Source organism: Malurus melanocephalus, unplaced genomic scaffold (assembly GCF_030028575.1).
Source record: "Malurus melanocephalus ecotype Western Australia unplaced genomic scaffold, MMel_1.1 scaffold_31, whole genome shotgun sequence".
Lineage (NCBI taxonomy): Eukaryota > Metazoa > Chordata > Aves > Passeriformes > Maluridae > Malurus > Malurus melanocephalus.
This window is the reverse complement of record NW_026623263.1, coordinates 513,015-534,602: the sequence shown is the minus strand read 5'-3', so window position 1 is coordinate 534,602 and position 21,588 is coordinate 513,015. Positions and strand designations below refer to the sequence as shown.

The 21,588-nt window shown below is 37.2% G+C and overlaps 1 protein-coding gene across 4 annotated transcripts in view; it reads right to left on the bottom strand.

Moving 5' to 3' along the window:
* Positions 1-4,655: 4,655 nt before the first annotated feature.
* FCHO2 (FCH and mu domain containing endocytic adaptor 2) overlaps positions 4,656-21,588 on the bottom strand; it is a 76,524-nt gene continuing 59,591 nt past the window's right edge. For all 4 annotated transcript variants that reach the window (XM_057363777.1, XM_057363778.1, XM_057363779.1 and 1 more), the window contains 7 exons: positions 18,229-18,340; positions 17,462-17,617; positions 16,429-16,561; positions 13,637-13,836; positions 11,576-11,640; positions 8,949-9,113; positions 4,656-8,727 (listed from right to left, as the gene is read on the bottom strand). In XM_057363777.1, the coding sequence (XP_057219760.1) occupies positions 8,705-8,727; positions 8,949-9,113; positions 11,576-11,640; positions 13,637-13,836; positions 16,429-16,561; positions 17,462-17,617; positions 18,229-18,340 (854 nt within the window). In that variant the 3' untranslated portion in view covers positions 4,656-8,704. The remainder of the gene's footprint in view (positions 8,728-8,948; positions 9,114-11,575; positions 11,641-13,636; positions 13,837-16,428; positions 16,562-17,461; positions 17,618-18,228; positions 18,341-21,588) is intronic.

Below are 21,588 nucleotides of genomic sequence, written 5' to 3'. Positions count from 1 at the left end.
AATATTAGGTATTACGAAGTCTGCAGGAGTCCACCAGAAGGTGTTTAAAAGTTGATTCCCTCTTCAGTTACATTTTAAGACTAATTTTATAATCTATTATATTCTTGTATTGTTCTAGTTATAAACCAAATATTGTGTACCTCTAAATCAGGTAGCTTACATAAATCTTTTTTTCCTTTGACCCTATTATTCTTATGATCCAGATTTTCAACCTATTCTAAATTAATTTAATACCTCTATTTGGTACACCCATGATTGATACTAATTATCTTAAATTTTTTTTTTTTTCAAATTTTCTCACCAAGTTCTATTAGTTACTTGCATTGACACTTTTTCTTTTTCCTGTTTTTTTTTTCCTTTTTTTTTTCTGTAAGGATGCTATCTTTCTTTTAATCTTCTAATTCCTTCCAGTATTTGAGAATAACTGAAATAAAAATTAATGATCCACAGTATGGCTTATTCAACTTCCTAAATTCTTGGATGTTGTTTATCTGATATACTGGTTTAAAAATATTTAGATTTAGATTTTATGTATTAGTATCTTTCCTTAGATACTCTTGGATTGCAAAGTATTTTCACTCTGTGACTACATGATCTAGACAGCCTCTAAGAAATGTAGCAAAATATTTACTGAATACTTTTCTTTCTCACTTTATTTTTGTTTTTACTGATTCTGGCATTTCCATAACACAGTGGAAGTTAAACATTTTTGTTGTTTTTCAGAGCAAAYATCTATTTATCACCCTCAGTCAAACTCTCTCCGTGGACTTTTCTACCCCCGTGTTTAATTTGCTTTTCTTATCAATCTTGCACAGTTTATAACTTCAGGAATTAAAGCCACCATCAGGAGAAGTCTTCCATTGTGTCATTGGAGCCAGCTGTTTTTAGCTCCGCTCTCACAGGTAGTCTGGGCTGGTGATTTTTTGTTGTCTAAAGAGGAAGATCTCATTCCCTATCCTATCTCCACCTCTAGGYTGGGAATCCCTGTGCCAGGCGTTTGCCAGATCCTGCTGCATGGTAGTTCAGTTGGCTTAACTTAGAACAGAATTTTCTTTTTTTGTTTCCTGGGTTTGACTTATGTCTGGTTTGTAAGTTGAATCACAAGCAGCTATGATGCATGACAGAGCTAATAAAAGGGGTGTTGAGTGAAGATGGACAGCTTGGCCCATGCCTTTTGACAATATTGAACTATTGAGCATAAGCCAGCTGGGCTGTGTTTACTTTAGGCATCTCAATCAAGGTATTATTGCTTCATGAGCATCTCCAGAAATCTAAGTTGACCTTTTGTAGTAGCACCTGGCCATACTATTTGAACCTGATYATTAACGACAAATGCAATCAAGTAAAGGTGAGTTGGTTGCCACTTATGTTTGGTTATGCAGTCCCTATAGGCAGCTTAAGATGAGTCGTTATGATTCTTTGCTTGTCAACTGCATCAGAGTGTTTCATTTATGTTTTTCTTTCCACAACTGCTATGCTYCCACCCCCATTTTGAGCTCATTTTGACAGTACAAATGAATGGCTCCTTATCTGCTGATAGTCAGCAAATATGGCAGCTTCTGCGGAGTCTAGGACCTTCCTAGAAGAAAACAGCTGCTGTACAAGAATGTCTCAACTCAGGCAAGTACTCCAGAGGGAATCTGCAARATTAGACATGGCTGACAGAAGACCACTTGAAAGCTAACAGGATCTCTGTAAGCCAAGGTGTAAGCAGACTGTAAGTAGTTCAGTATGATCTTTAGCAGCAGCTGTGTGTTTTTCTGATTTAAAAGTAAATACTGACTACAGCAAGGAGGTCTCATACAGTGTGAATTATTTTGTGAGGCTGACATCAGTTTCTTCGCCATAGAAATAATCCCAGAGTATTTTTAACATGTTCCTCACCTTGACCCGATTGCTACTACTACCATAGTTGGGTTATAGAGATGACAGTTRAGTATATGCAAACACTACCCTCTGTGGAGTCAGCAACATCTGCAGAGAACAATGAAAGACACACCTGATGTGATTAATATTAATTTGAATCATTACTTGCAAATGCCTGGTTAGATCTGACTATGTATCTACTGTAAACATACAATTCATGTGTCCATTAAAACACCTACCTTGCTGTCAGAGAGACAAATAAGGGTTTCATAAATTTTAATGGAGATAAAAGAGCAAGTACAGAACAATTAAATGTCGAAGGGAATAGAAGGTCCTTTAGCTAAAGGCAAGCATCCAAAACAGACTTGACAAAAATTTTAAAACAATTGTATAACCCATCTTTGACTGAACAGATGAATAAGATATTGTTCCCTATGAATGTTAACCAWGGTCTTAACAATATTTTACTCTTTTTTTAATTCTAGAAAAGAAATTACTGAATAGATGAGTGAATGGCGTAGCAGGAAATTGCAAATTACCACTTAGCTTTTACAGGGTTGATGCAAAAATCTGTCTTCTGTTCACTCTGTCATGTATGGCACCATATGGCGTGAATACTTTATAGCTTTTGTGAAGAGGACACACCAGGCTACTGGTGCTTCTTGGCATATTAGCAAGCTCTTAAGATTTGCTCCACACACTAAAACAATGGCTTGTAGACTATTGTCAGTAGTTGAAACAGTGAACATGTATCCTGGATACTACTGCTGCTGCTGTGTGTTGGAACAAACACCTTTACTGAGGACCTGGATGGAAGGTAAAGCTGAGTCTATGTTCCCAGGGCCGGGATTCCTAAGGGGCAAAACACAGCACATTCTTTGCTTATAAACTGATGCTGAGGTAACAGTGTCCACTTTTAAGAACAGTGTAACGTTTTTTTGAAAGCTTGTTTTACAACTTGTGACCACGGCTTTTTTTTTTCCTAACCATACATAGCATGAAAAGCAGGAGACTGCGCTCTTGCTGTCCACACAGGGGATAAACTGCTCCCTAAAACACCAATTACGGTTTCACTCTTTTTTACCAAAACCAGGTTACTGTAGGACTGTTTTAAGATGGACCATCACTTGGAGGAATGACTAGAAGATGCTATTTGCCAAAAACAACTGAATTCTAATGTGTGTTTTTGTGGCATCTCTTGGACAGCAGCTGGCACCAGCACTGCCACCTTGTGCAATCTGTAAAGGTCATGGCTGAGGAAAATGGGGGTACAGGTTCCATATTTCTCCCTCTGAGAAACTTACTGTTTCCTGTAAGCAAACGCTGGTGAGTGCTGTAGCTCATAGCTAGATAGACAGAGAAGACATTCTCCATGTTCTCCCACCATATTAAAGATATATTTCTGTTTTGAGAAGCTTCATAGTCTCCTCAAGTACATTGCAAAATATTAAGTATCTCTAATTGCACATCAATCTGAAWTTTTTTTCAGATTTTCAACTCCTTTATGGGAAAATTGTGGCAAATACATATTCTCCCACTTAAAATGAAGCAAACACTGGTACCCACAATAATTTTTCCCTGTAATTTCTTTATTCTCTCTCCTGTGAGTGCAATGTTTGCTCCGTACTGCCTCTATACTGTCTAGAAAAACTATGCCAGAGTAACAGTATTTGTCTGAGGGCCAAGTTTCTTGTCCTAGATGTACAAGATGCAATTTTAAAATTGAGAAGTCATCTACATGTTAATCCTGAAATAAAGCAGAATTTATTTTGTAGTTGCACTAAAGTGGACATCCAGTCTAGTGCTTCTAATCAAGTAACTCGGAGCATCAAACTGCGATTCAGTGTGAGAGAAGGCACAGCAGCCCTTGGCCCACCCATCGGAATACACTGGTGGGGCTTCAGAGGGATGTCAACTGCAGAGATGGCAGATCACAGACTATAACACTCCACCTGTGCTCAGGTACTCAAGCACTTAATGTGTGTTGTTAGTCCAAGAACTGCTCAGAAGCAAGAAGGGACTCATGCACAGAGGCCAAGGGATTCTCAACTGTAAAGAAGAAAATGCACTGAAGAATGAGGTCACGTGCTTAGGGGCTGAAAGCTCTGTTCTCTCATTGGTTCTCTGTTTAAATCCATGGTCCTGTAAGGTGCCAAAGAAAGGAGCTCAACACGTGGACGGTAACAGCTTTTGAGCTTAGGCAGTTGGGCTTTGGCTTTTTTCTTCCCAAACTGCTTTAGTGCATCTTACCTGGACACAATGCTATCMGTACTAACACTGGGGCAGCCTTAACATCTCTGTATTAGTGATGACTATTCATATAACCTACCCATGACAAAAGTGGGAAGCAGAAGGGAAGCTGTGGATATTATATAAGGAGCTTATCAAACAGCAAAGCAGAAGGGGCATCTGGAGGGGAGAAACAGCAATTGTAAAAATGGGCTGCTACCTTAACCAGGATAGAAAAAGACCCGAGTCATTGCTGAACACATTACCACTGCTAACTTTCTGGAGCAGAAAACATAACTTAAGAAATGAGAACTTCAAGAAGGCAGATTGAGTCATGATAAGAGGAAAAGTTGAATAATCAGARTCATGAAATTGGCATGATTTATGGTTTATGACTATAAACTTAAAAAAAAAATCTGAGGAGCAAGAATTAATAATTGATAAAGTAGTAACAACAACAATAACAACATAACAGAACAGAGTTTTYAAAAATAAGTTCAGCTGGGACAATGGCAAACAAAAATATTTTAGGTTACAATAATTTAAAATAGCCATCCCAGATTTAAAAAACAGAAAGAATGGATTCCAAAGGAAGTGGAAAAAGCCTTTTACAGAAAATGCAGAATTAAGAGTATTAAATGTTCAATGAGTAATTCAGAAGAGGCCTTTTAAGTTTTAAGATAATTTTATTCTTTTAAGACTGTATGCCTTATATTGGTTATTGAATGAGCTAAGGGAGAACTCAAAAATAAACGTTAGGGAACGTGCAAGTCAAACTGAGCTGAGGAGGAATATTTAGTGATGTAATAATATATAGAGTTAAAGATAAACATTAATTTTTCAGTTGAGAGACTTGGTAATCAGTCCAATCAAAGGCACCTCAACAGTAGATATGTTATCTGCTGCTTTAGTGCCTTGAACTGTTTTTAGCTTACGATATGCTTGAAGGAATTCCTGACCTTTTTTTTTTGTATGCTCTTAAGTATAATTTCCTTTTCATAGTAACTGAAATGGAAAAAGATAGGTATCTTAACATCTGTATGTCTTAAGCTCTGCACACATACAAGACTTGAAATGTAATCCTTTTCGGCATGATGCAAGATCTTTCTTTTTAGTTAGACAGAAAAACTCACCACAGTTGTAACTTGCATGCTGTTCCAGTTCATAATCAAATACCTTAGCTCCTTCAAATACCTTAAGTAAATATTATTTGGCAGTGGTAGAGATAGGTTTTACTGAAAAATGACCTGATTGTGTACTTCGATAATCACAAACCTGCTTCGACAGTAGTGATCCAGTTTGTAGCAGTTGTGAGCAGCACATGGGTACAAGTGTTAACACAAGTGCCAGAACAGCCTCTGTCAGAATTATTACACTTTAAGTTCAATGAATACAGAAGAACTGGACAGCACCTATTTACATCCCTAACCAATAACTAAGGTTCTGCTTCTGGGGAAGCAGAAGCAAATGACACATGAGCTCTCCAAGGCTCTAGCCTATTCTCCGGCCAGTGTTGAAGACAGAATACCACATTAGATGGACCATTCAATCTGGCCACCGAACATTTGCATTCTTCATTCCTGCTTACCAGCAGAAGATAAGAATCAACCCCTTGGACTACTGCTTTCCTGCGTGACAAGAATGGTACCTCTACTGCAGTGATATGAAACCAGCTGAGAAAGTGAATTTAGTAAGTCATTGCTAACTAAACTTCTACAGGCCTTGGGATTAGTAATAAACAAACAGATTCAAAAACATTTTTTTAGTTTCAACTTATTTTCTATGCTTAAAGCTTAGAAGGTCTATACCATACAGACTGCTGAAGTAGTACTAGATTGTCTTCTCTTTTTGACTTGTGGAACGTTAAAAATCAGAAAAAACTACTTTAATCTTGTCATTAATTCTTCTCCTGCATACACAACAGATATAGGCTTATTAAGGAAGATGGGGAATGAACAGCATTTCAKAGCACTTTTACGGAGAGCAGCTCATGTCTACAAGACAAGATTTTTCTCATAAACATATTCACAGTTTTGCCTAATCTATTAGTGAAGTGTATCAATTTAACAAAGGCATAGGTCACTACAGATGTCTCAGACATTCTAGTTTAGTAAAGATGAAACATTTTGGAGAAGTCATCTTTCCATCCACCTTCTCTGTCCTATTTTTAAATATACAAAAGAGTTCATCATGATTCTACCCTCTCTTACTTAAAAATCAATCAACACTTTTAAAATGTTCAATATAGGCATAGGCATGCTTTTGATCTATTACTTTAATGCTCAGAAGATCTGTGGAATTAACTGCAAAAGTACAGGCAATATAAATCAGTATTTAAATTATATATTACATGTTTATTATGGATGCAAATTTAAAAAATTTACATTTTATGAAAATTCAGAAATATTTACAATTTTTGTAAGATAAACTTGTGTGCTCTAATTTACAGTCTGACGTAGTAACAATTCATAAAAATTCAGATCGTTTAGAGTTGTGTTTAAAAATTAATTTTCTTAGGAGGCAGCTACAAGGGATATTGCTGTATACACAAGCAAGAACCAGCTTGCTACATACTTTTTTCTTTTTTTTTAATATCAGATAGCTACATGTACTTTTTACATTGTTTTTGAGTTTCTTTACAAAATGTCTATATAAAYGTGTATGGCTTCAAAATTGTAACCTGCACCCAATGCAAATGTATGAAAAACACCTGAATGAAGGCTAGATTAAAAGTGCTGAAACATTAACTACTTCATTTAACTTAGAAATTAGTGTAATACATGATTAAAAATAGCAATAAKAGGTTTGGGTGTTCATTAATAAGGTATTGTTGTGTTAATCAGTTTGATTGTAAAGCAGGTTACAATTAAAATTCCAATAAAAAGACTGTACCATTTTATAAGTAATAAATTTACCATAAGATTAGCAACTTAGGAGCCAAATACACTCTTCCAATTAAATTTATGGTACAGTATGTTCTTAGTAACAATGAAACGCTCACCTGCAAAGGTGTCTAGTATACACTAGAATTTATGCAGCCTCTACAAAGGCATAATTTCTTGTAAAGTTTCAGCATTTCAATTCATTACTAGCTTTGCATGAATTAACTCTAACATGTTTTAATRTTTTAACAGATAATTTGAAATCAACACCAGTATGTTAAATGTTCATTTGAAATTCTCATATGCAGGTTATTTAATTATTTTGCTCCAATGCTTATGATTTGAGCATTTAAAAAACCAACTTGGTAATACAACTACATAAAATATTTTCTAAATTAGAGACTTGCTTAAAAAAGTTGTTACTGATGTGTCACATCCCCRTGCTTAGGCTGTAGCAAGCAGATTAGATGACAGTACAAATATTAAAATTGGTAGTTACAGAAAAAAATAAACACATGACAGGATTTGACATCCTGTTGTAATAAAATACCCTTTTAAAATGCCTCCTGAAGTACTAAATGTACATTCACATCACACATCCCCAAAACCACTCGAAGTCTGAAGACTTATAGCCAAAGTGAAAGTTATCACTGTTTGCTTTTACAAGTTTGTTTTTCCTATCTTCTCTGATTTTTCAGATTCTCCTCTTTGGTGACATTAAAGTTACCTAATGAAAGTTTCCAAGTCCTGCATGATGGATCTCCCTTTTCTAAAGCCACATTCTATTGCAATTATTCCACAAGGAAGTAATTCAGTATTTTAAATTTCTTTGAAAACAAACTACAGTTTCTGCAAACCTGCCTTCTAAATAAACTGCAGTGAAGAGAATTTTTATAAAGTTGTGTCTATAATAAAAACACCATGCTTTCTTGATGAAGAGCCAAACTTTGAAAAAGGAAGTGAGGCACATAAGTATCAAATTAGATAGGCACAGGCTTTTTTGAAAGGCACAAATGTTAAGCAATTAATATAAAAATAAATTAAATCTACTGCATTAACTCAAACAATCACAAGGCCAAAAAAATTTACTAATGGCAGAATTAAATCTCTGCCGTGTTTTGCAATTTGTAACACATTGCACTTAGTTAAAAAAAACCCTATATAAAACAACCTACATTTTAATTATATATGATACATGGGCATGAAGTTACTTTTATACATCTCTAACCCAGCTGGTCTTGTGGCATAAATGGATAGAAGAATTACATGAGACTTAGCCTCTCCTATCTTTAAAAAAATGTCAATTAAAAGCTGGCAATTAAAGAATCTGAAAAATGAGTATTACTTATGAAAAGCTCCAATATTTCTTACTTGCTTTCCTACATTTTAGGTTTAATGTTTACAGTACAACATAATATTTTATACTTTCATTACAACTGTGGATTACTATTTTGACTTCATCTATATGAAGTTACTAAATTTTTAACAAATTTTCCCAAGTATTGCAATTGATAATTTACAGACAGTGTTGAAGTTAACTTCAGTGCTATTGTAAAGTTATAAAAAGTTTTCTAAATGACTGTTAAAAGTGCATTTACTTTCTGTAGTTTAGCCTCAAAGCAGGTCAACATTTTGGAAAAATTAATGCATGTTAAAATAGTGTTTGAAAAGTAGAGAGGGCAGAGTGGGTTTCCTGCACTCCTGATCCGACGACTTTCACAGGTACATCAACAGTCTGCCATATACCGTCCTGAAAAAACAGGTAAGATTTTGCGGTCAGTAGATAACCCAGACTTTGWCAATATTTTCCTTGGAGCAGTCTGAATAACTGCAGAAAAACAAACCCAGTTGTCAGAAATGTTTCAATAAAGACTATTTACATATCACTCATCTATCCATTTCATATTTTATAATGTAACACTAGAGAATATATAATATTAATTTCAATATATAAGCATGTCAGTGTCTTACCAGTGGCAAATCTCTTCTTAAGAAGGGAAAGCCGATAGCCAGTGCCCACGAGTTCCACATCCACTCCTGAAAGGGTGCTTCCTTCGCTGATGAATTGCACTGCAAGTGTTGCTGGTTTACTGGGTCCTCCTGAAAGCTCAAATTTTGCCCTGAGGGATCCAGAACCTATTAAAACAACAAAACTGAAAAGCTGATTGTTCTGCAAGAACAAAATTATCTCTCCAAAGTAAGTTTTAGTAGTAAGAAGTGAAACTATTATGGTGACCTTTGAGATCTATTCCCACTGGCAGTCCCATAAAATTTTCGAAAGAGATAAGAGTACAAACCTCTTTTTTCCAATACTCTGTTTAAGGCAATGACTAGTGAATGATTTAAAGGGAAACAATATACATTCCTGCAAGATGACACAAAATCTGTGTATCAGACAGYCTGGTAAGCATTTATTGATTGGTCCCTATAATTTATGCTTGCTGATTTCTGAGCACTTAGTACCATCTATCTTGTGGCTCTATCTGACAGATAGATAGACAGACAGATAGACAGATAGACAGACAGACAGACAGATAGATAGATAGATAGATAGATAGATATAAACAGACACTATCTGCTTTTCACTAACAGATTTGAACATCAGAACATTTAAAAGCTGTCTTGACGGCTCTGGATTAAAGTACATGAACAGGAAAATGGAAGAAATGCAGCTCTACAGTAGCACACCCAGAGGAAAGAAATTTCTGTTTCTCTTAAAGACAAGCTCTGATTAAATACTTCTCACAAATTTTAATTTTTTTCAGAGACAATGGAGACTATATAAAGCAATAATAGTTCAAAATTAACTTGAAGAACATTTCTGAAGGCTATGAAACACATTTTAAAAATCCCCAAATTGCTACTAGTTTCTTGTTTTTAAACAAGCCCTTTYTTGTTCTTGCAAAGTGTGCTGGGAAAATGAGATTTAAATAATTAATAATGGAATAATTTTCACTTTAACACAACTTGCTATTCCTATCCATAAGAACGGCTAAATGAGAAGGAAAGTTAGTAACTGAAACGTTACTGAGGTAAAAGCAAGAACACAAAGAAATTTCTTCACACAGTGGCTTGTTCTTGATAAAATTTAGCTTAAGATCAATTTTGTTTCTCCAGAAGGTCTGCCTTATTTCTGTAAACTAGAAATCCTTTCCACTCTAAGTATGGAAACTCCTATATAAAAGTTTGAAAGTTTGTTCTGTGTTTTATCTCTCTCCAACTGAAAGACCACGTAATGTGCTGGGCATAAAAAAACCCAAAAATTTTATCATGCTGTACACCAGGAAAAAAGACTTGAAGACAGCTATCCTAACATTGACACTGTACAACTTCTTCCTTTAAGTGCAGGATCAGCACAGTATTACTTCCTCATGAACTGAGGGCACTGTAGATGTTTATACTCAAAGAAAAGGGGAGGAAAGATGGTGGCAAGAGAAGGAATATAGCAGAAGCAGTGGGATATGTGCAAGCCTGCTGTCAACACACAAGATACAAACTGTGTAACAGCCAATTTTACGCTGCTCTGGAGGTGTACAGTTACTCTTCCTCTGGCTGTGTTTTTGTTTCTTTATGATTTTCTTCTTTTAAAAGAAGCCACAGAGTTTGGAAAAGGAGAGGAAAAGAAAAAAAGAGGGTTATTCCTACATAATTGTAATGGAAGACAGATAGCAAAGAACTGTGAGGTCAGTGAAGGACAAAGTACACCACACTAGAGTAATCAACTCTGCCTAATGAAATTCTTTCTGATTTTGTTTGAATGATAACCACAACTTTGCAGCCTTTGCAGGAACATTAGTTGTCTTCTCTTTTCATGCTTRTGGTTTCTATATGAAACCAGTCATATTTACAGGCAAATCTGTRAATTCACAATCTCCTTCACTAAATTCTTAACAGGACTAAAGGCCTTTCCTTTACATTAGCAGCTCATTTCACCATGATGCCTCAAATAGAGGCTTTGAGGATGATATGCTTCCTTCTGGCTCCTGTACTACTTCAGAAGAATATTGCACCTCCAGAGATTGCAAGGGTCATGACATCAACTAGAGCTCAAAAAGAAGGCACTGGGCAGAGGACAACTATTGGTACCTTACACGATATTGTGTAAATTACAACTTTGAGCAGATGCACGTAGATTAATTATTTTCCTGGAGTCATTATGGTCAAAACCAAGACTCAAAATGGTGGTCAAGAATCATCTATCTAAACACAAGATTTTTTTCTTTTTTTTTTTCTTTTTTTTAAGCCCCAGTTCTTCTACTTACCTCCTTCTAATGTATTTCAATTATCCACATGTGAAAATACACAGATATTAAACCTATTTTCATTTGAGTAACTGCTCACCTCCAGATAGCATGAATGCAATGATTTCCTATCCCATCTAAACTTCATTTTAGAGCTACTAACTGCTTTCAGGTTACTTAATTAAATTTATATTTTGGTATCTCTCAGAAGGCAATAAACTGACAAGGTAAACAGTAAATAGGATACAGCAGGAGAAGATATGTACACAAGCATTAGAAGGCAGAAGCTAAAATGATTACCTTTTTACTGTTAAAAGTATTTTCTGTACAAGAAAGAAAAATAAGAGTTCAACTTGCCTCCATTTTCAGACTTCTCTGAAATGCTAGATATTTTCCAATATGCTTTCATCTGGTCTGCACTCCTGTAAGCAAATGGTAGGTTAGTAACAAGCACCAGTTTTAGAACTTTATTTCCCTTGATTTTCACTGGTATGTTACAGACACCTCTAAACGGAAGTCTATAAAAATATTTTACGGTAAGCCTGTGGAAAACTACAGGAGGAAAAGAAGAAAAGAGAARGGTGTGCCTGCATCACTCCAGAGCAGTGAGTTCAGAAGAACACACTTCCTTATACATTTTATACAGTACTTTTTTTACACATTTAACACTGTCCTATGTCCCCCCATGACTCCAAAATTCAAAATCTACTGTAGTCTTAATGGGTAAGTTACTCTGGAAGCAGTCTGGAAGCTGTGCTTTGATGCTTCAGGATGATGGTAGAATRGGAGCAATGTTGACCGTTCTCCCCTAAGTGAGAATCCTGAAACCATGAATTTTATTCCAGTTCCATTCTAGTAAAACTAATTGGTGTAAGTGACACGCTGTTCAAACTATCTTCAGACACTGTAAAGGAGCAGGAGAGGGTACCAAGAGTGTCTAAGCTGATGGGATTTTAACTCCTGGTGTACTTTCTAGCACCTACATCAAAGGAAAGTAAAGAACTCAATGCTGTGAGCAGTATGAAGTGCTGATAAGTTTGAAATTGCTCTTGGCATTGATGTGGTRGGACTGAAATGCCCACACAAGTAGCACATATGGTAGCATTTACTCAAAGAGGTCAAGCTATAAAGTATTTTTTTCTAAAAAAAGACCAAGACCCCACTACCCAATCCACTAGACTGAGCAAGTAGTACATCACAAATACTAGATCTGCCTTGGACATAACTGAGGTGGTTTGTTCAGTTTTGTTCTTTTTGTCAGCTTGCCAGGCTCAAAATTCTAGGTTTTGGAAGTTGCSTAGGGGAATTCACTAATGCAACTATCCCTAAGTCTTTCCAGCCAACAACAGGTGTTCTGGGTGGGTGTTCCTGCTTTCACTCAAACTTATTACAAAGGGTTTGTGGAAGAAGACTGGGCAGGGAGAATGGCTTGAAGAAAGAGTGTAGTCATGCTGTTTAGGTAGGATATTGAACATGTTCAGAACAAGCTTAAGATTGGGCTAAAAATATTGCTTCCTTGAAATACCAAGTCAAGAAAGATTCAGTCCTGTAAGGATTTTTTCCACTTAGAATGATACTCCTTTACTACACTGTCCGATGAGCACCTGTAACTGTACTGCCTCCAGAGACATCAGAATCTACCCAATAAATGTATCATGTTTATATTTGTTTTAAGCCTTGCTTTGCAGGGTAAACTGATCTATAAGAAACAAGGTTAACAACTTGGTATGCTTTGCCCTCTTCACATTAAAATGACCCTCTTGGGCTGCATAGACACAGTGATTGAATTCTGCGCACCTTTTGCTCCAGGGCTGTATTACTCTGTCTAATGTCACTACCCTCTACTTGTTTCCACAAACTTGCAGTAACCATTTCCGATATCTATGTCACACTTTCAAGGGCTACTGTAAATGCAGGAAGCCAGTCTAATAATCTGCATGTCACTTGAACTAAGAGACAATGCACTTGGCTTATGGTGAGCTCCTCACTGAGGTTTCTTTTAAAATTATTTCTATTRGAAGCTAATTTTTAAGCTAGAATGATCAGGAAATCTTTTTAAAAACTGCATTTCTGTACTTTTTCTATATAATCCCCTTACATGAATACATTTATACACACATACCAGATTTTTTTTATCAATTTCAAATTACTGTATTAAAATTGTCTATTCTATCTGCTGGCCAAAAGAAAGCAAACATTGGAAATTTCATAAAGGCTTGTATTATTACACTGTTGGGATGGGTCCTTCTGGTGTCAGGTTATATGAATTGGCTGCATGTGATCTGTTTCAGACCACAAAATGCCTAGACATCTGATACTACACATTTTGCTATTACTTCATGTCAATTTTTTCAGGCTATGACACTAACAAATACATTGAAATTAATCTGAATGAATACTGAAAAGTATTAATATTACCATTTTGCAGGTGGAAGTGACTGCATGTTTATTACTCCTCCATCTACTGGTACCACAACCTGGACATTAGATAGCATACTAGGCACATTCATAGACTCGGGATTATATTTATAATCCACTCTCACATCAGTAGTGCTAGCATCACATTTCCAGTAAGTTGCAAGATTCAAGGGAGTGGACTGTATTCCATTTGAAGATACCTGAAAAAGAATAAACCATTGAAAGCAACTTAACTAAAATATCCACCTTTTGGGAAGAATTGGGGGATGATGGTAATGAATCTAAGTCCCAGTGCTGACAAAGTATCAAGAATTTTGAAGACTGCTGCCTAAAGGCATTCCTGTTACTTTAAATTTAAATACTTACAGAAAAGGTTTAAACTCCCTCATGCCTATAAGGCTCCTTTCYGCTCTGACCTCTAAAACATTTTATACGCTTTGTTTTTGTGGTGTTCTGCCTTACACACGAAGCATGCTTTCAGCAAAGTGACTTCATCCTCAGCAGTTGTGTGCTGTGCTAATTCAGCCACCCAACCAGCCAGCAGCAGAGAACAACACCAGCCTCTATGGGACAGGGAGCCAGCAGAACAGTTCTTACCACTTCAAAGCATTATTTTCCTGCCACAGGAGGGCTGAATACTCTCTGTAGCTGAGCTCRTTCTACTGCCCTGATGCATCTCAACCACCTTCTCAATCTACCTGAGGAACCCCTCTGTGTCCTGGTGCACACTCCTGCCTTTCCCTGTCAGCCCAAAGCCTTTCGTATCTGTGTGGGCTACCACATGCTAATACCTCATTTTTACAAGTAGAATACACAGTACTCATTTCAGCAAACCAAATACATTTTTCGTTTCATCTTTCTCAGGAATTCTGTGTGCCTAACGTGCTTTTTGTAGATTCTGTATGCCAAGATTTTAACCCATATTAAGCAGATGTGGAAACTACAGTGACAGGAGTAGCTGGACTGGCAAGTAATTTTCAGGGTTTTTATGTGTGTAGACAGTTATCTCAGACATTTGGATATTTCAACACAGGCCTAGCAAAGCCCTGCTCTCTGCTGAGGTGAGTTTGTCTTGAATATTCATGGAGACTTTACTAACAGMCAGAATATAATCTCACTGATTCACAGAATGGCTGAGGTTGACAAGAGACCTCTGGGAGGCAGTCTGGCAGAACCCTCCAGCTCATGCAGGGCCACCTCTAGCAGGCTGCCTAAGCTGCAGAGAACTCTGGAACATTCCAAGCATGGAGACCCCACCACCCCTCTAGGCAACCAGTGCCCAGTGCTCAGCCACTGTCACAGGAAAAAGGWGTTTCTGGATATTTAGAGAGAATCTCTCCTGTGATTGTCCATTGTGAGTGTCCATTGCCTCTGCTTCTGTCACCAGGCACCAATGAAAACAGCCTGGCTCTGTCCTCTCTCAAGTATTGTGCCCTCTCTCAGGTACTCATCCATATTGATGAGATTTCCCTGAACTTTCCCTTCTCCAGGCTTAGGAGTCCTAACTCTCTCAGCCTTCTTTCATGGGACAAATACTGCAGTCCCACCATGAGTTCATGGCCCTTTGCTGATCTCTATCCAGTCTCACTTAAAATAAATAACCCAGAACTGAACACAGCACTCCAAGTGTGGAGTTACCACAGTGTTGAGGGGAAGGATCCCCTCCCTTGACTTACTAGCAATACTTTGCCTCATGCAGCTCAGGAGATTATCTGGACCATCTGTTGCCTTTGCAGCAAGAGCACTTTGTTTGGCTCATGTTCAACATGGTATCCCCCAGGACCCCCAYGTCCTTTTCTGTCCAGCTGATGACTCCCCAAGTGCACTTCTTGCTGAACTTCATGAGGTTCCTCTCAGTCTTTTCTGCAGCCTGTTGAAYTCCCTTAGGAGGGCAAGGTGACCCTTTGGTCAGCTCATCCAATYTGTTCTTCACCAGATTCTCTGTAAGGGCTCTGTGGTAGATGGTGTTGAAAGCCCTCCTGAAGTCTGAGCAGACAACATCTACTGCTCTGCCCACATCCACAGGGGCAGTCATGTCATCACAGACACTTGTCAGCTTGGTCAAACATGATTTTTCCTCAGTAAATCTATTCTCACTACTCCCATTCTATTATATTGTGAGAAACCAGAATGTCACACATTCTCAAATAGAATCACAGGATGCTTTGGGTTGGAAGAGACCTTAAAGATCATACAGCTCCAACCCACCTTCATCACGGTCACAGAAAACTTTCACTAGACCAGGTTGCTCAGGTTATCCMATCTGGCCTTGAACACTGCCAGGGATGGGGCATCCACAACTTCTCTGGGCAACCTGTGCCAGTGACTGACCACCCTCTAAGTAAAGATTTTCTTCCTAACATCTAATCTAAACCTACTTTCCTTCAGCTGCAAGACATTGCCATGTATTAAAATTCATCAGCTACAGCATCCAAAATTAAGGCAGTTGCAAAATCAAAGACAGTACAAGTACAAACTACAACAAGCCCCCATCAATTCTCTTAAAGAAGAATTTGACTTTGCTAACAAATACTAAAAAAGCAGTGTTTGAAACTTGCATGCAGAAACTGGACTGATGCATCAGCAAGCTGAAAAAAAAGCCCTGCATCTTAGGAAATTACTTGGGGCATAGCAGCTATGAGTGCCAACAGTGACATAGGTAAAATTTGTCTTAGGTGAGGGATGACAGTTAATTTGCATGCTGGCAGRCAAAGAATTTTTCTTTTGATTTCTGGATAGATATAAAATCTGCTGGAATTCCTTAGAAAGTCCAAAAGGAAAAAAGTGTTTACCTGATACTTTAAAACATCCACATTGTAATAGGATGCAGATGGATTCTGCTCTGATAGTTTCTTGAGGTAGACAGTTATAGCTTGCATGTTCATCCAGAAATCCTTAGTACTGGAGTCACTTTGTGACTGGTCACTGCAAAAAAAGATCACTAATTAGGGGTAAAGTATTACACCACTCATACAAGAACACAAGACTTCCTTTTTTTTGCAAAATATGCTTTTTCAGTATAATTCACTTTGTCAGGTAACAATTCTGCTAACATTTCAGTTAYAAACTGTCATGTCAAACAGTGATTAAACTTAATTTTGTATGAATTAATCACTACTTCAAGTATGAACTAATAAAATGAAATTAAAACAAAAGAATAGGTACATATGGTTTCACTCATTACTTCAGCAATTTAAAAATATASTATCTAAAAGCATTTTACTTAGTGTTCAAATAATTTCTCATATAAATTACATAGAAGCTGTTCAGCTAAAATATACTTCTGCTAAAAAATTCCAGCTTTTCTATTTAAAAAAACCCGAATACCTCCAAGTGTGATTTCAGCAATTATCTGATTCTATCAGCAACCTTTTTTACTTACAAATTCTTCCAAGCATGCTGCTACGCATCTGAGAGACAGTTATGTAAAGAATCTGATTAGTGTAATGATTCGGCTTTAAAATACACTAGTAGATGGCAAATGAGAGAATGTGAATCTCCTACTAGTTTTCCATCTAATGCTACTGTTTCATCATTAAGTTACTACTCTATAAAGAAATTATTTATAAAATGCACATAGAAACACAGACACATTTACAAATTATTTTTAATGGCTCCTGTTATACTGAGCACAAATTTCAAGTCCAGTAATCACTGACATTTTTAATAGTAACAGTGACGAAAACTAAGCTGAGCAAGGATAATTCAGAAAACTAAACTATATGTAACTAATTCAACCAGACTGCAAAGAATCCTAATTTATATACACAACTCACAGTTCATAAATTATGTGGTTTGCAAATATGTTAAAAAAAAATACAAGACCTGTATACAAGTTGYGCATTTGGAAGAATCTGCTCCAATTTGCTTGTGTTTTTCACTCTGAAGCAGAGCACAGCAGGAGATGGGTTGCTGGTGAAGACTTTAATAATCCCACTTGGGAATGATACTGTCATATCACCAGTAATCTTCACAATACATCTAGAAAAGGATTAAAAAATCAGCCTCTTTGCAACTCATTAATTGCCTAGTTTTAATATATTTTTAAAGCAACCATTATATTTTCACAACCTGATGCACTGAATTAAAAACAGAAATTCAATCTCAAATGAAGTAATGTGACAATGTATTGTCACTTTCATTTTGGAAGCAAGACGAAATAGGAAAGAAAAAAACTCAACTGCTTAAGCATACAGTAGCCTTGGGTATTTTTCAGGCTTTGAAAACATGGCACAGCTATGCCTAGGCAAGGCCTAAGTAGCATAGCAATGGATGGGACATGGAATGAAGTGCTTTCAGCTGCCCAAAATTACATGTAGCAACTACCTGACAATGACAAAAAATCCTTGTCATTCTCAGTACTCTCACTGAAAACATTTTTGTAAAGCAAGTATATATGAACTCCTGACAGGATTCAGAGCAATTTTATTACAGAGCAATAAGCTACTGTTGTCATTTATACCCAAGGGAAAAAAACCTCTTTAAATCCCCCTTCTAATGTATATTCATTCCCCCCTGAGTATGAAAAGTAGACCCAGTGTATTTTCTTATTTTAATTCATTACATTCAACACAATTCACTATTTAACTAACTTTGTGGGATCTGCTCCTTTAAAGTAGGCGTTAACAGATTCAGTAAGGGCTACTGCAACAGGCAAGGTGTCCTGGTTTCCAAGGCTGACGGGGCTGGGACCACGTGAAACACCTAGAATACATACAGTGTATAGATTTAATTTTCAAAATGCTTAGTGATGGATTTCAGAATGATTGACTACATCTGTAGTTTTCACAAGTTTACACCAGGGTCATAGAACCATCTGAGGTATTATCTGAAAAGTGTGTAGAAATACATATACATAGTACAGTACAATTGTATCACCAAAACATTGATTAGCAGCCTAAGAACACCAGACTATTGATATGACATTATGCAAACGAACACAAGGAAAAACACATGAGACAGAGGAACATTGCAATAAAATGGCCACTGGTCAGGGTGAAGTCAACAGATCCAAAGGAAATTGACTAGAATGCTTTGAAAAAAAAATCCCTACTGTATGCTTTTCGTATGGCAAAATGTATGAAAAAATGGTCACAGAAATATGAAGAATTCACTGACAGTAAAAATGAACTKAAATGCAAATTCATCAGCATTACCACACATAAGTAAACTGTTGAAAATKACTTTTAACTTTTTCAGCCAATGAACATTGCAATTCCCAAACAGAAATTGTTGGGGAAGTCTTCACTTGTTGCTTGTGCCAACACAACATAATTCCAACATAGAGCTATAAAATTAAGACCTTGTGCTAAGGCTTTTTGAAATGCATGTATACAATTGATGAAACAGGCTGTCATGGGATTTCATTTTTCACAGATTTTCTATGTGTGTATGGAATATAAAACAATACTGGAAGTTTCTTCTTTTTTTCTTAGTGCAGCAGTGTGGTAGATAGTATCTTACTATGCTTTTTTGTAGCACTGCAGAAATGGTCTGTATCACATAATATTATCTATCACATAGGAGGCAGAGTCTTCATCTTTTCATAAGAAAATTCCGAAATTTCCCTTCATAGTGTAAAGCAGAGACAAAATGCCTTTGTAAAATATTGCTCATGGCAAATTAAACTTATTTACTCTGACTGTCCTTTCTGAGCTCTTTCAGAAGCAAAAAGGAAGTTGGAGCCTTGTTCCTCACAGAGCACCTAATGTCTCATATTAGACCTTAAATTAGATAAGTGAATGAAGTAGAGACAGAAAGAAAGCAAAAGATAGGAGCTGGTTTAATTCTGGTACCTCATACCTCACTCTCCATTACAATTTCCCACACAATCGAGTAAAATGTTCAGAATGCTTCTCAGTACCATGAAAACATTTGTGCAATGCTTAGGATTCCTTATATCCAAAAGAACTAGTCACAAGTGTTGAAAAACAAAAATTCTAAAATTAACTACTTATTGTAATTCTGGCTACAAACCACTGCTATTTTTTTTCTCAGTATGATCAGTAGGTTGTTTTTCTTTATTCTTTCAGGAAATCTTGATTACAAAGATTTTTCTCTCCCTCAAAATTACCAACAAAAGCTGTGAGTCTCAGGAATCTCAGGAATCCAGGTATCATTATTTCAGGAGGCAAATGTGCAACAAGAAATTACCAGAAATTTTGTTTGGTGAAATACCAGTGAACTCCAGAATTGTTCTTCACTAAAGCCGAAGTGTACACTCAATGAATGTAGTGCTACAGTTGCTGAGCAGTTTCACTGTCTTTTCCTGCCAATTTATTAAGAAACAACAAACTATAGAGCAGATAGGACTACCTTATATTCAGCTGTATCAATTATTTTTATATATTTTACCTAAAAGCCTTATGTACATTTTTGTATCAAYATTTGAAAAATTATGCCGAGTAATGCAAATATATTCCTATCAGTAAAAGATAAATACTGTCTTCTTGACTAAAGAGCGAAATTTATTAGAAATAATAACACTATTTTTACATTTTTTTTTAGGGAGCATAAAAGCAAATACATACATATATTTCTCTGAGACCTATCTGGGGAACTACAAATGAGATCCCTTCCCTCTTGTTTACTCTGCTCCCACTGCTCATCATCCCCTGATTTAAGAGTCTATGCATTCTCCTAGAAACCAATAAATTGAAAAATGTAGAAAGTACTATACATTCAACAAGGCCATGTGCTGGATCCTGCCTTTGAGTCACAACAACCCCAGGCAGTGCCACAGGSTGGGGCAGAGTGGCTGGAAAGCTGCCCACAGGAAAAGGACCTGGRGGTGCTGGTGACAGCGGCTGAACATGAGCCAGGGTGTGCCCAGGTGGCCAAGAAGGCCAATGGCATCCTGGCCTGSATCAGCAATGGTGTGGCCAGCAGGGCCARGGCAGGGATTGTCCCCCTSTGCTGGGCACKGGTGAGGCCACACCTTGAGTGCTGTGTCCCTTTTTGGGTCCCTCAGTTCAGGAAAGACACAGAGGTGCTGGAGCATGTCCAGAGAAGGGCAATGGAGCTGGGCAAGGGTCTGGACAGTAAGTCACTGTAGATACAGCAGAAGGAGCTCAGACTATTTAGCCTGGAGAAAAGGAGGCAAGGGAGGGGGGCAGCGTGGGACTTATCGCTCTACAGCCACCTGAAAGGAGGATGTAGCAAACCTGGGGACAGTCTCTTAACCCAGGCAACCAGTGACAGGAAGCGCTGGAGGAAATGGCCTCAAGCTGTGCTAGGGGAGGTTTGGTTTGGACAAGAGGGAGAATTTCTTCACTTCTAATGGGCTACCCAAGTAAGTGGTGGAGTCACCATCCCCAGAGGTGTTCAAGAAATGACTGAACTGCTTAGTGCCATGATTAGTTAACAAGGTGTTGATTGGTCAAGAACTTGATGATCTTGGAAGTATTTTCCCAACCTTCATGAATCTGCCATTCTAGCATACAAAACAAACATAACTGCTTAACTTGACATTGGAAGTTATAGATTTGTTGTCTTGATGCTGCTGAAAGTAAAATCCAATGTRTGCAGCAACATTCAGCTTCAGTGTTTCTTATATCTGCAGTGAGGCCTCAGATGGAAGGGATATAACAGAGCTGAGCAAAGGTCACAACATTTCCTGCAGCTCAGATCAGGGCTCCAGTTCTAGCACCTTTGGCAGTGATGGCAAAGCTGCCTTAAATACYCTGCCACCTGCCTCAGCCTGACTGCCACGAACAGCCCCTGAGCTGTGCTGATACAAGAGCTAGTGACATATTCAAGGTGCAGACGAAAACACTGCACCATTGGTGATAAAAAGGGCAGATGAATACAGATGATCAAATGGTTTTAKCTCAGTTTAGGAACAAAGATCCAGACAATTTTGATACTGCCTACACAGCTGTCATGAAAATAAAATTTAGTACAAATAGTACAAACTTTATTATGTCTGTCTTCTAAGATTTGTATTATATGTA